Source organism: Aptenodytes patagonicus, chromosome 7 (assembly GCF_965638725.1).
Source record: "Aptenodytes patagonicus chromosome 7, bAptPat1.pri.cur, whole genome shotgun sequence".
In the NCBI taxonomy this organism is placed as follows: Eukaryota; Metazoa; Chordata; class Aves; order Sphenisciformes; family Spheniscidae; genus Aptenodytes; species Aptenodytes patagonicus.
This window is the reverse complement of record NC_134955.1, coordinates 3,063,057-3,077,514: the sequence shown is the minus strand read 5'-3', so window position 1 is coordinate 3,077,514 and position 14,458 is coordinate 3,063,057. Positions and strand designations below refer to the sequence as shown.

Below are 14,458 nucleotides of genomic sequence, written 5' to 3'. Positions count from 1 at the left end.
ACATAAACAAAAATATCGCTACATCTTTAAATCCAACAAGAACACAATTGTGTAGGGATACAACGTCCCCCTAAGAATAGATGATGGTGCTCAACCATACTCATTCTTTATCTGTTGGCACCTCCTAGATCTCTGTAGACACACTAGTTCAGAAAGTTATTTAGTACCACTCACGACCCCCAAAATTTCATCCTTTGTAGGTACCGGCAATTCTTCCTGGTGGTGTTAAATTTTCTGAGATTACGAATAAGCAAAGAGTTCTGGCATGTGCTTAAGTCTCGCTTTTTTTAAACTTTTTTTTCCCACTGTAAGCGACTTTTTTTTCATTTTCTTGTAATTGACCAGCAAGCATCTTTCTCAACTGTCTTGTTTCTCCACCCTTCCAGTGAGAACTCCATACTCCATACAGAAGACCCCAGGCCTTCACATTTTAACCCAAGAACCAGTATTCTTTTGTAAAGGTATGAAAAGATCACATTTGCTTTAAATTTGCTTTACATTTTTGCGTGACAGTTACTCATAATGTAGCTTTACCTCTCTAGATTGTACCCATTCTTTTGACACTTGAAGGCTTTTATGAAGTAGTATTATGCGTTACTTCTCTTACATTTATTCTCATACACTGGGTGCTTGCAAAGCTGGTCCCCAACCATGCAAAGCTCTGTCAATTTTGTTTGAATTTGAAGATGACTTCTGCTTTTCATGACTTGAATTTTATTTGATATTTGGCATTCTGAAGAAATTCTATAACCTCAGAGCTTTGCTTGCCCTCTATTAATTTTACTCTAGCCGAGATAACTTCCATTAACTGAGAACTTTTACAACGTTTTATGAAGTGTTCATATGGGCTCTTCCAAAAGTTCTTGTGCACTATTTTCTTTAGATCATAATCATTGCTTCCTACCTGATCAGGGCACAATCTCCCAGGATGCAAAATTATCCTTTCAGTTCTATAGACATCACCAGCTCTCCTAAGTTTAACCTTCCTCCTTCATCCTTGCATTTAAAATGAATCTTGCATATGTTTTATCTGTAAGTGCAGCATTCTTCAGATTTCTGTCCTACACCTTCTGAAGGCTTAATGAAAATTATTAAACCCAAAAACACCTCAGAATCAGCCACACCCAAAAATAAAAATACAAAAATACCTTCTAATGGCTCCCCATTTTTTTCCAACTACTGTTTGCAGGCTCAAGGGAGGAGATATTTGAAGTTTTCCTTTGTAAGATAAGCAGTTTCAGTTGCAAGGACGTTTTCAGCTGCTTAACACTTTTATTTAGGACACTGAATTTATTCCCGTTTATTTGATTTCCGTAACTGGTATTTGGTTTGTATGGGTTGAGCAGAAAGTCTTTTTATTCCATGACCAGGTTAATCTGGATGTGCAAAACCACAGCTGAAACTGCGTAACAATGCACCCTTAGGAAGGTCAATCCTCTAAACCACATTGTCCGCTTTCTCAGCCGTACCTGGATGTACTTACTGTCTTCAAAATAATAACACAAAGTTTGGCCTTGATTTTAACATATTCTTAGCTGGGAAGTGCACCAGTGGACAGAAATTATCCATGCACTGCCACACTTCCTCCTTGTCCTGGTTTCGGCTGGGGTAGAGTTAATTTCCTTCCTAGCAGCTGGTACAGTGCTGTGTTTTGGATTTAGGGTGAGAACAATGTTGGTAACGCACCGATGTTTTAGTTGTTGCTGAGCAGTGCTTACACTAAGTCAAGGACTTTTCAGCTTCCCACACTCTACCGACTGAGAAGGCTGGGGGTGCACAAGAAGCTGGGAGGGGACACGGCCGGGACAGCTGACCCCAACTGGCCAAAGGGACATTCCATACCATGGGATGTCATGCTCAGTACATAAATTGGGGGGGGTTGGCCAGGGGGCGGTGACCGCTGCTCGGGAACTGGCTGGGCATCGGTCAGCAGGTGGTGAGCAACTGCATCGTGCATCACTTGCTTTGTATATTCTTTTATTATTATTATTATTATTATTATTACTATTTTATTTTATTTCTATTATTAAACTGTTCTTATCTCAACCCACGATTTTTCTCACTTCTACTCTTCTGATTCTCTCCCCCATCCCACCGGGGCGGGGGGAGAGTGAGTGAGCGGCTGTGCGGTGCTCAGCTGCCGGCTGAGATTAAACCACAAAACTCCCCAAAATATTTACAGTAGGTTCTACCTACCTACTTATCCTGTCTCACGAGGGGACTTCTTCCACTTAACCAATAAATTGTTCCTTGAGGAAAGGGCTTGAAACAGACTTGACCTTATCCCTGCTTCCTTCCTGAGCTGCTTAGATAGCTGACATGTTTACAACCTTTTAAAGCCCTGGAGTTGTCTTTCTATTATGACTACAGAAGCAAATTACGTGCTCTGTGTAAAAGACAATGCTGCTATTACTGCACATATTTCTGAATTTTAGTAGTACTTTGAAGTCACTTACAGTTAAAATGGTAGCTGAATATGCATTGGTTACAAAATAGAACTAGGAGCAAAATACCCTGTAAAGAAACAAATGCATAAAAGCACTTTTACTGAACAGATTTTTTCCTCCCTGAAATAGAAGAGAATTTTAAAATAAAATTTCCATCTAGCAGAAGAAAACGTCGATTCAAAATTAATTACATACTCACCTTTGACTCTGTCTCCTTTGTGCAGATGAATTTCCCCTTCTCCTTGAGGTTGATATGGCTTTACGACAATAAATAGTCTTCCAGGTACAGCACTGTAAAGCTTGCGTTTTGGACCCTGATAATCCAAGGCAGACAGAGTATCCTTGTTGGCACTAGGATTGTAAACGGCACTGGAAATTGAAATTAAAAAACATTAACTCGTTATTTAAAATGGGTAAAGTTAATCATTTACCATCACATTAGCAGGATTGAATTAAGCGGTGAATAACGTAATTGTCTTCCAGTAAGGCATCTAACCCTGCAGAAAAAATATACATTTTTCATCCCAAATACATGCTTTTAATGGTTGAAATCTTTCAATATGAAACATGATCAATATTCATCTGACCATGATGGCCTAGAAAACACATAACACTGAAGTTTTTAGTTTTTCTGCGAGTTAAACTTGCACACTCACAGACCCTGATGAAGTTTAAAATGTATATGCAAATCATACATTACAAGCATCACAATTTGTCGGAAAGACTTTAAAACGTCACTATTTACAGTTATTGTTGGGAATGGATATCTTTGTACTATTGTAACGTTACCTGAACAATCAAGACAACTGAATTATTAACTGAATGGACTGAAAAATCAAGTTACTTCATCACTCCAAGGCCTGGAGCTAAATTTTAGATCTGCACAAAGCATGGTTCTTATGGCTAACGTATTCTCCGGAAGATCATTTCTTATTGATGGCAATCAATAGCTCTCCCAGTGACTTCAGAGTGGTATGCCCAGAGAAGCCACAGGTCATCAAACAACTCACAATCTACTTGTGGTGTATAAAGAAGAAATTATTGAAAGCCGGTGAACGATCCATAAGATCATTATTAAACCTCCCGAAAAATGAGTGAGCTGCCAAAAATGTAAGGTGAGAAAAAGGCAAATATTAAAGAGGGGGGAAACCTATAGGAGATATCGTAACAAACTTGCAATGCACTACTATTCAACTTTTGAAAAAAAAAAAAAAAAATAAAAACTTGAGGTCTTGCACAGAAAGTCTAGAAACAGAAAATATTATTGAGAAAGAAGAATATTCGTAAAGATTTATAGGAAAAAGATAGAGTACCAAAGGAAGAAGAATGATTTAATGGTGGCCTAGCATTGTAACATTTCGCTTACTTTCTTGTAAGGAGCAAGAAAAGATCTCAAACTGCTATAAGCAAAATGAAAGACGAGGGCTGGAGTTTACTGTTTCTTCGCCCTTTTTTTTTAACCAATCTCCTACAAAAATAGGAGCCAATAAGGCTCTCAATATAGGGAAAGAAGAAGTTGTCTGGTAAAAAGCCAAACACAGTGGATCTTCCGTATCAGGAACACTTCCTGCAGTAACTTCTTTACCATTTGGAATAGCATCCCCCTTTCACCTCGCTGTTCCGTTCTTCTATTACTGTGAACAGGCGCTAATAAAGATAAGCCGTACTTCAGTGTTTAAAAGTGAGCTCTGGCTGCACGTCTGTGATGGAGTTTGCATCAGAAACCTCAGCCAACTCTCGCAGTTGTTTAAAGGAAGACAGAAAAAGATGATGTCTGGGTTTCAGTTCTTTTGCTCCGTTTCTTTTTCCTTATAAGCGAAGAAACAGTCATCACCATAAAAAAAAAAATCCAGATCTATAGACTGTTGCTACACATCCAATTTCCACTTCTATCAAGCTTTATTTTAAGCCTAGTCTGGTAGCAGCCAGGTAGCAGCTATTCATAATTTTATGTCCCAGCATCTTCTTTAACTCCTATCACAGAAGATTCATTCACTCTCTCTTTACCGAAAGAGGAGGGGGAAATGGAACACTTAACCTTCGCACTGAATGCATCATTTCTCATGAGACAGGCTTACTAGTGGAAATCAGGGCTGCAACATGGGATAGATGGCTTCTTAAAAAAAGATCTTTCCTCTCCCCGCCTTGTCCCCGGCTTGGGCTCCCAGCCCAGCAAGTCCCATGCCATGAAGGCGCAGGAGGAGGATGAGATTCCAGAAGACGTGCGGACGTGTTTCCCTCTCGCCCAGAAGAAGGTGGCCATCCTTGATGGCTCAGCCCTGACCGACGCTGTGCTGGCGCTTCCTTTCACTAATCACTGTGGGACAAATTCCACAGGAAGGGTGCCAGTTCCCCTGCCTCCCCCAGCTCCCTCCCCCAAACCAGTTTGGTATGAAAAGCAGCAGCCTGGTGAAAATATAAACACCTGAGCCACACAGGCTGTAAAGATCACATGCACCCCTTCCAGCATCGCTTTCCAGCCCTCTCTTTTCCACAATGCAAACCCCACAAACCTCATTAACCCTTTGTCGTACTCGAACCTTCTCCATTAATTAACCTATCCCTTCTGGCTGCTTCTGCTCCAGAATTCAATCTCCTGCTATATCAAAAAGGTCTTTTTCATCTAAGGGGAACAACAGCGTCATGGCGAATGTATTATTTGCAAATAATAAGCAGAGACAGCAACAATTCCCACATTTAGCTGACAGTAAGTAGGTGGCCATACAGTTAAACAAAATCTGCGAGGAAGTGTCACGTAAGGTGCCATTCATGACTGCAAAACGGGCCTGTGGCAAGAAAAGGCATTGCTTGCAGGACAAATTATATATAAAATCCTTTCAGTTGTCTTTAAATTTAGAGAGCCTCCAGCTCTCTTCTCAGTACTTGCACGTGCTCTGGACATCTCTGAAACAAGTCTTGATGGTACATATGAAACTCTGCAGCTGGGTAGCAGTTTAAGTAGCTGTGATACTGATGCACTAAGAGAAAGACCAAAATTTTATTTCCACAAAATTTCAGGCATTAAATTGGTTTCCACTATCATTTGTGCTAGTTTTCAAAATCACGTGCTTTCAGAAAGGGAAGAGGAAAGTGGCTGAATAAAGTCAAAGCAAATAAATGTTTGCTTATTCAAAAAAAATTTTTAATTCTTCCCCTGCCTCAAAGGATTGTTGATACTTCAAGAATTTGGAAGTGCGTTATCCCAGAAATATTGATGAAAAGGCACTTTTTATCCCTCCCAGCCAAAATAATCATTGACTCTAAGGTAAAACCACCCACTCTGGTGGCATCAGCCGCATCCAGTGGAGTACAAGGGCACTCATTCTCTGAAAAGCACCTCCTCCCTTAAGCGAAGCCTCATTACAACCTGTTTTTAAGCTGATACAGGTCTCTGTGAGGAAGTGTCACCCGAATTATAACCAAACGAGTTTTTGCCGTTACTGTAACATACAACAAGGTAAGATGAGTTTGCTCTACTGCATGAAACCCCTGGCATAAGAAATTTGCGTCCTGTTCCTTCCAGTGATTCTTACATTTCAGACGACTCTTTTTTTTACAACGCACCATATTTCCACCCTCCGGCAGTATTGTTACTATCACAAATAGCGCTTGTCAGTTTGGGTGCCTACAGCCAAGGAGAGAAGACGACTGTGCAAGGTAACAGGTGACAGCTTCAACTACACGACGTTCTGGTTTACTGACTTGAAAACTCAAGTAAAGATCCATCACACCTACAAATGACAGAGAGAAACCAACAGCTGCCTTTCTTAACAATACTCATGTCCTTTTCTACTCTGAACAGCGGATGTTTTTTGATACTAGGAAACAGGACAGACAAAGCCTGATATTTTAAATGACCATTGAATTAAATGTGTTTTTGTCAAAACATTTAAGCTCTAATTCTCTCCATCAGTACTCAGCTCTGCCTCCCTTCATTTTTGCAGCCCTGCGCTTGAACCCCCCGTCCTGGTGCAGCTCCATCGCTTGCACACTTGACAGATGCAGTTCCCGAGTCCTCCTCAAAGTGAAGCTGTAATTGCCTGTTCAAAGGGCAGTGGCTTCACAAAGCTGGAGCCCCCTTTTGTGATCAAAACTCAGACACAATCCTCTGTTTTATTGTATTACTTACAATACCTACATCACACTAATTAGTCAGGATTTGCTCTCCAGTGGGACAAAGCTGCAGGATATTTGCAGAGAGTGCCTGCTAAATCACATTTGTAATTCAAGAGGAAAGGAAGAGCAGCAAAGTCATAGGGAATGCAAAACCCTGCAGCAAGGATAATCATGAAAGAAGCCCCTGACATCAATCACCACCATCTCAAGAAGCCCCCTTTGCTCTCGGCCAGCCTCCTACACAGCCCCACTTATTCCCCCCAGTTATTCCCTCTATTTTCCTCTTTGGTTCACCACACATCTACAGAAGGGAGGACTTAAACAGTCTCTGCTTCACCACCCATGAGCAGCTCCAACACAGGTTCCAGGCATGACCAATAGTTTCATGGAGGGACCAAGTATCTCAGAAACATTTTACTTTGCTGTTAAATATAATCATTATTTCAACTATTAAAAGATCTTGAGAACTAGCACCTTGATTTGGAGGTGCAAACTCAGTGATAAGTCACTGCTGAGCTTTGCTGAACTTTAAAGTCTGCCTGGCTGCTGGAGCTCTGTGAGGAAACAGCTGGCTTTGACTGGAGCTTCCAATTAAAATATTCACACTTGGACATGTTCCACTGTGCTGAGGTTTTATTACTTATATATTATAGAGAGTGCAAAATGGGCACATAAATAACGTAAAAGAACATGGCAGTCCAGCATGATGACGTTAGGGATATCTCACGCTGTGCAAATAGTCAAAAAGTCACCTGATGTGCCTGTGCTGCTGCCGTTTGGCATCCTCTCCCAGCCTGTTTAGGGATGGCGACCGGCTCCGGGAGGACGGAGTGTAACTCCCCACAGTTTTTACAGTTCCATTAGGATTATTCTGCATCTGTTGAAGTAGATGAGGTGAAAGGCTGCGGTGTGAAGAAGCAGAGGAGGAGGCTGACCACTCAGGGAGGTTGTTGATGTTCAGATTGTTGTCGCTGTTGGAACGAAGCAAGATCCGAGGTGCTGCTAAGGTGCTTGGAGGTCTCCGCCTTCTGTTTGAATAGGTGGGAGCCTCTCTAAAGGGCACTGTGTAAAGAAAGACATCCAGGGTAATCTCAGATGATTTCACCACTCATATGTGTTTACCACCCCATAAAAAGATTTAGCAACATATGGCATTGTTTCTTCTGCGGAGACAGAAACTCTACCTTGCCTGCATAGCTAATAGAATTAATTATCTTTAAAACATCATTAAAACCAAAAACAACTGGGCAACGTTAACCTGTTTACTGGCTTTAATAAATAGTTAGGCAACACCAGCAGCATGAGTCTGCTGAACAGTCTGAACTATGGCCTAGGAAACGGGAAACACCTCATTATTGCCAAGTTTGAGTCTCGGAAAGTTCATATTCGTGCTACGTTGTCACATTCAATCAGAAAGCTACAGAACAGGGCTGATCAGCAGAATTTTTGATGTATGATCTAACTTCCTTCTCCCATTGGCACCCACACTGGGAGAATTTTGCTCCATTGCCAGTTCAAGCCTAACCCGAAGTCTGTAGCGTTAACAGTCACCTTATCCCCGTCTTCCAGGTTAAAAATTGAGGACATAGACTTTTCTCCTGGCAGAACTCTATTACATTGCTATAATCCCCAGGTATTCCTCTCTTTCTAATCTAGGCATTTCTACCACATCTATTACTATTGTATATAGAACATATTACCCGAGGGTAATACACTCACTTCGTCACGTGCCGTGTCCCAGAGAGAACATGACTGTATCCAAAGGCTGCAATATACTACTTAATGAAATAGCCATAACAGAAAACAAAAGCAAGGGCAATAAAAATCGAACACAAACCAGAGGGCCCATCCTTTCATCAGTGTTATTGGTACAGTGCTGCAGTCATACGAGAATTTGTACCAGCAGACACTAGATTTTCCAGATCTCCTTTTCTCACTGTAGTGGGTCAGTTAGTTCCAAGTGCAACTTAAAAGGCAAATTTCCTAATAAAAGGCACCCAGCTATCACTAGATGCGATGGCATTTCCCACCCATCTTATAAGGTACTAAAGGATCTGACCCTGAGAACTCATGCTTGCCTCGGTCCCCATTCATGCGACTACTCTCATTAATTTATTCAGTGGAACTCATGGAGTCGCAGGATTTGATCCAAAGTGCACATATTTACATCTGAAAAGTCGCAGTAGTATAACTAACAAAAGGCAGGCAGGCATTATTCTGAGGACTTTATTGAGCTGTTGTAATTTTCAAAAAAATCATATTTCAATTGGGAAAGAAGCCCCACAAAATATCATCCTACATGTCTAAAGTGCCAGTAAGTGCCATTTATAAAGTGCCAGAAATGTCTACGCACTCAATACCCTTCAAAAACACACAAAAACCAGAATAAGAATGTCTGTCATACTGTGCAAGTAAATGAATTCATATAAATATGAATATACATAGGAATCAATCTGTCCTGCCTTGAAATACAGCCTTTAATTGAGAGAACACAGCAAAATTTAAGGTTTCAGAGCAAAACTGAAAGCATATTTGTAACATAAAATAAAGATGGAACTGCAAGTAAAAGAATGGCTTATATAATTTTCACCAGAATCAGTTTAAGATTAACTGAATATTTTAAAATAACATCCTTCGTATTTCCCACGAGCTGAAACTTTCTCTGGTAAATAGCTCAACAACATCGGAACAAACAAGAGAAGAGTGTGCAGAGAGAGCAAGGGCTTTAAATTCATTTCCATAATATTTCATTTGAAACAAGGCTGAAATAAGGGAAGCAGTCTTTAAAAGCTGTTAAAGGGGATAAAGCATGGAAGTCCAATATTTACGCTAGAAACTGGCAGAAACTCTGGCTAATTTTCAGACTATTCCAAATTTTTCATATTTCATATTTTTTTAAGATTTCAAAGCAGCAGAGTATGTCACTGAAAGCACCTTGGTGCTTCAAATGTCACGGTGAAAGCCCCGGTTAGTACTAACTCAAAGAAAACTCACAGCACTTGTTTCCAAAATTGACATCTACAGATCCTCCAGACCGATGTATTTGACATAGACGTGCCGTTTGTGCATTCCTGTATTTCTGACATTCGGCATACGGCTCTAGGAATTATTTCATTGAAGGCAGGGATCTTTCCCAGGTACAATAAAGCAGAATAGCTACTGTAATAATTTCAGGAAAGGACAAAGCACACAAAACTGAGTATAGGGAATGTTTTGCACATACAGGTTTGCTACCTGAAGGTCGCATGCTGTTCCCTTGGGGTCACCAAAGTATGTCTTGGACCTCAGTAAAAATTGGATCTGACCCTTAGATATTAATTTTTCATGAACTTAAACACTCCAAGCAGACTGCCGAGCCTTCCAGCCACAGACTGATAAAACTAAATTTTGCCAACATTTTGGGGATGTTTACTGTAACTTCTGAGAGGTTGGTGGGATATCTTCTGGCGGGAGTGGGAGGGAGCACGAGGGGCACGGTGCTCAGGCACGGCGACAAGACGGACGGAGAATTGCTGAGCACGTTTATACCGACAGATTTTAGAAAAAACAAAACTGGCACATTCATTCCTACTGAAAAACAGGGTATACACACTCTCCAGGTGCCAGATTAAATGACTTCTTTTTCCCTTACATACCTTAGAAGGATTTTACACGACCATTTAGGAGTCAGCTTTTGCTTTGCTATTAATGTTCTATTCTTAAGCAGAGAACTACAAGCAAAATTAGCCTTTACTACAGAAAATAAACAGGAAAGGGGACAACTAATTACACCAATTGACGTGTGTCTAACACAAATCTTTTATAGAAAGAGTTAAAAATAAGCATTTCCGTGCCTAAAGTGATTAACATTCCACCCAACTGTTTCTTTTCCCCAGCAATCTGCAAACTGTAAGTGGGTGGATATTTTTTTAGCTGCTTCTTATAGGCATTATTTATATTATTTTCACAATAAAAAAATAACTACAACACAAAATGATGAAATGCCAATGTCCACGCTTTAACCCCTGCTGGACACTGTTTCTCCCTAATATTTCACCATCTTCAGAACTGTAAGAATAACTGCTGCAAAACTTGTTTGGGAAAAACACTTGATATAAAATGACATGAAAATGTCTGAACTAATTTCATGCCCCTAAAGTTTAAAATTATCATCCCTAAAAGCGTACCTGAAAGTACCGTTTAATCCTTCCTCCAGCTCTCAGAATTCTATTCCTGGCATTTCATACAGCTGAAGGGGCAATTCAGCACCATTCACTGACAAAATTCACCTAGGAAATTCCTTACGTGTCTTCAAATGCATTTCTTAGGGAACAAAAACATTTTTATAACTACTTGACTCTTCAGAGAAACACCTAAAATGAATAAAGTCACATCCAGCCTTAAAAATCAGTTGCCTAAATGGACTGTCTAACACAAAATAATTTTGAAAAAGAAACTGCAGGAATTGATTAATTATAGAGTCACTAAGCCGATCATATCAAATGTACACAAGAAAACCGGTCTGAAACATCAAAGTGTTCTGCTTTCATTGCTTACCTTCTTTCTTTGTGAAGGCATTTAACAAAGACTTCATTTTCCCTTTTTACTTTAGCAGCAATCCCCTCATTATATAACCTTTGCTGGGAAGAAAGAGGCAAAAAAATAAAATAAAATAAAATAAAAAAAATAAAGCTACCCAATTGCTATGTGTTCAGGCTGCCTGCACCCTGACATAAGCAGCAGGTTTCTGGGCACTGTGTAATTGCGAGCATAGCTGGGCATGCAGTACCCAGCGTTCTGGTGACAAAGCCCACCCCACATTCTGTCTGTCAGCTGGGAGCCAACTGTGCATAGACTGGAGCTGCTCAAAAAAAAAAAAAAAAAAAAAAAAAAAAAAAAAAAAAGAAATCTTGCTATCTTTCACAGCATTAGTCATGTGAACTCCACCGCCACAGCCTTGCAGACGATACTCTTGCTTCCGCGAGCGCTGGCTGCATTTGTGCGGGAGCGAACGCGGGGCTGAGGGAGGTGCAGGCGGCCCGAGCTCCGAGGGGGCCAAAAAATCACATTTGCAAAGGGCAGGGGGGGAGCGAGGCGTGAAAAGGTACTTCGCAGCAGCGCTCCGCAGGCTGCAACTGGGGAAAGGAAAACCTTGATGGAGATGAGAGCTGCTGTAGAAGTGCATTTAGCTTTTAAACTTGCACAGCTGACTCTCAGTGCGCAGAGGCTTTGTGTTATTTAGTTGCTTTTTGCTATTTGTTTATTTGCTTTTTGCTATTTATTTGCTTGCTTACTGCAATAATCCAAAGAGCCGATTTGGGGAAAAGTACCAATCGCACCAAGCTTCACACAATGACTACGTTAAGAACGGAGGCAAAACTGCCACTAAACAGAGTATCTTAACATGGCCTATATTCCAGTCTGAAACAGATGAGATACAAGCACAATTATTTTCCACTCCCCTTCCATTGCACTGGAATAAAACAGAATTTCTGTTCGCACAGGGTAAAAATATGAAAAATTGACCAAGCCGTTTCGCTAAATTCAGTGCAGATGCCAGAAAATAAATGATGTAGCCATTGCAGTTTTTAAAGTACTAGTTCTGAAAAAAAATTCTATAGATAGCTATGCCAGCCAGTGCAAACATGCTCCCAGAGGAAGAGCAAATAACTGAAACAGGCAGATAGGAAGCAGGGGGGAGGTGCTAACAACCACAAAAATTTTAAGCGTAACTAGTTAACTGTAAGATATAAAGATTCCAAAGAATAGGAAAGTCACTGTTTAAAAAAAGCAGAGTAACCTACATTAAGAAATTGTGGTCAAATAGTACAAACTATATAACAGTTAATAAATATTTATTCCATTTCAGACATCTCTGCTGATCGCTAATGCATCTATTTTGAAAATTAGGTCTTTTTCTCACTGAGAAAACTGCTTCAAGAAAGACAGAACATAAATGACTTAAATGGATTTAACCTCTGTATGCATAATGATCTCCTATTTAACATAACACTGAAAAGAATTAGTAAGCATAAATAAATTGAATAGTTTAAACTTAATTTAACATTACAGTGTTTACATAGTTATTAATTTATAAAGAAAGGAATTTTTCTCTAAATTAATAGAATTTTACGCTTTGGTTGAATTTATTTTTAAAAGCAACTATTCTTCGCAGGTGGAAATCTTACCAGCGCAAATGTCCCACACAGCACATGTACATCATTAAACGTCTTTATCTGACAGGAAGAATTTTCTTCTTAACTTTGGAAAGATGCAAAGCTTTCTAAAGGATAACTTTGAACTGTTATTCGCTAACTTATACATATGTGCATTAATCAGGTCCCCAGAAGAACCAATATTGTTTCCAGAACGAGAACTGCTATGCCAGAACAACCGTGCCACTAATTTGAATTATAAGCTTCCATGCGTTACTTTTTCTAATATCTTCATTCAAACTCCTTGATTATATTTGGAGCTACAAATGACAAAGGAGCTATAATTATTAATAATATTTTACATTTCTGTAGTGCTTTCTAACTAAACGTAGCCAACAGTATGCGAGGGCTTGTGAATTCTGCATGGAAACCTCAGTATCTGGTAGCACTCCTGTTTCGATAGCCAAATGGAGACCGGCAGAAGCGAGTTTTCTGGTGGTAGTTCCTGAAATGCTCAAGAAAGAGACCGAAATCTTAATTTTTGCTTACTGATGGGGCTGAGATAGTCCTTGGTAAAAGTGAGGCGAGCGCTTGCTGGTGATCCTTACTTTTAGCAACCACGTGGTAACGTAAGGGCTGTGCCGCTGCGCAGTGTCTCCTTAACTCCAGGCATTGCCGTAATGCCTGGGGGCACAGGTTTCCTAGGGGGTGCATCTTCATTTTACACAGCGTAGGGCAATATACTTTACTGACGATACAGAGCATAGCTTGATCCCCGCGTACTTCAAGAGGAGAATTACCTGTCATGCCCACAGGAAAAGAAGACAACCACCGCCTCCCTCTGCTCAGTTCTGCGCTTGAATAACCAGAACACCAGTCACAGAACATTACGGACAGGCTATAAGCATTAACTACCCGCAAAGGGATGGGATCTCAGCGTTGCTCGTGTTTCTCTAAGCAGAACGTCCTGGGCGTTTTACTGAGAAGGTGACACTGGTGTAGAAACCTGGGAGTCGAACCCTCAAACTGCCTCTTCCTTTATGGGGGTGTCAGCGTTTCAAAGTAATCGTAGCCTAAGTAATCATAACCTAATCACAGCAGTTAGGCGAGGAAAGGGTTAACTCAACTGTGCTCACTCATGTCTGTTCACATACAGTAAAATAAAAACAGACAGGCAACTGTAGTCAATCAAAATCGATCCCAGGGGGTATTTTTATTAGATTCTTGCCGGAGCTGTAGCATTTCATCATCTAGAGGTTTCTAATCAGCATCATAAAAACATAAAAAATATTACAGTCACTTGAAATTATTGAGTTTCATGGAAATTGTGGGAACTCCTTCCGATCTACACCATCAGATATACCACCTGATGAGTGATCATTTTATTCCATTTAACTGTCTGTCTTTTCCCCAACGCAGAAAATGTAATTTCTTCCCACATGGCAGAGCCTACTGCAATAAACACTATTGTACATTTGGAAAATATGACAATCAAGGAAGTCAGTGAACTATTTGCAGCTGCAGTTTTTGATTTTTTCTAATTTTCACTAATAGCTTATTAGAATTTGTTTATTTTAACTGAAGTCCTAAAATCTGTGGTGTTGGGAAGTTAAAAAAGAAAATATTCCAGCAGCTTCCACCTTTTCCTGAAAGATTTTCTGACTCACAATGGTAGTCTTGGTATTATTAGCTCAGGACAAAAACCTAATAATTTGACTATGCTAGCACACAACCCAAAAGCCATTAGCATCCATAATCTAA

General features: G+C 40.2%; 1 protein-coding gene across 8 annotated transcripts in view; it reads right to left on the bottom strand.

The window, feature by feature from the left end:
• The window catches only part of SHANK2 (SH3 and multiple ankyrin repeat domains 2), a 368,375-nt gene that overhangs the window by 225,066 nt on the left and 128,851 nt on the right, over positions 1-14,458 (bottom strand). For 5 of the 8 annotated variants that reach the window (XM_076343775.1, XM_076343769.1, XM_076343770.1 and 2 more), the window contains 2 exons: positions 7,316-7,625; positions 2,647-2,816 (listed from right to left, as the gene is read on the bottom strand). In XM_076343775.1, the coding sequence (XP_076199890.1) occupies positions 2,647-2,816; positions 7,316-7,625 (480 nt within the window). Of the gene's footprint in view, positions 1-2,646; positions 2,817-7,315; positions 7,626-11,099; positions 11,183-14,458 lie in introns of those variants that run through there. The other 3 variants (XM_076343773.1, XM_076343776.1, XM_076343774.1) reach the window with 1 other exon arrangement.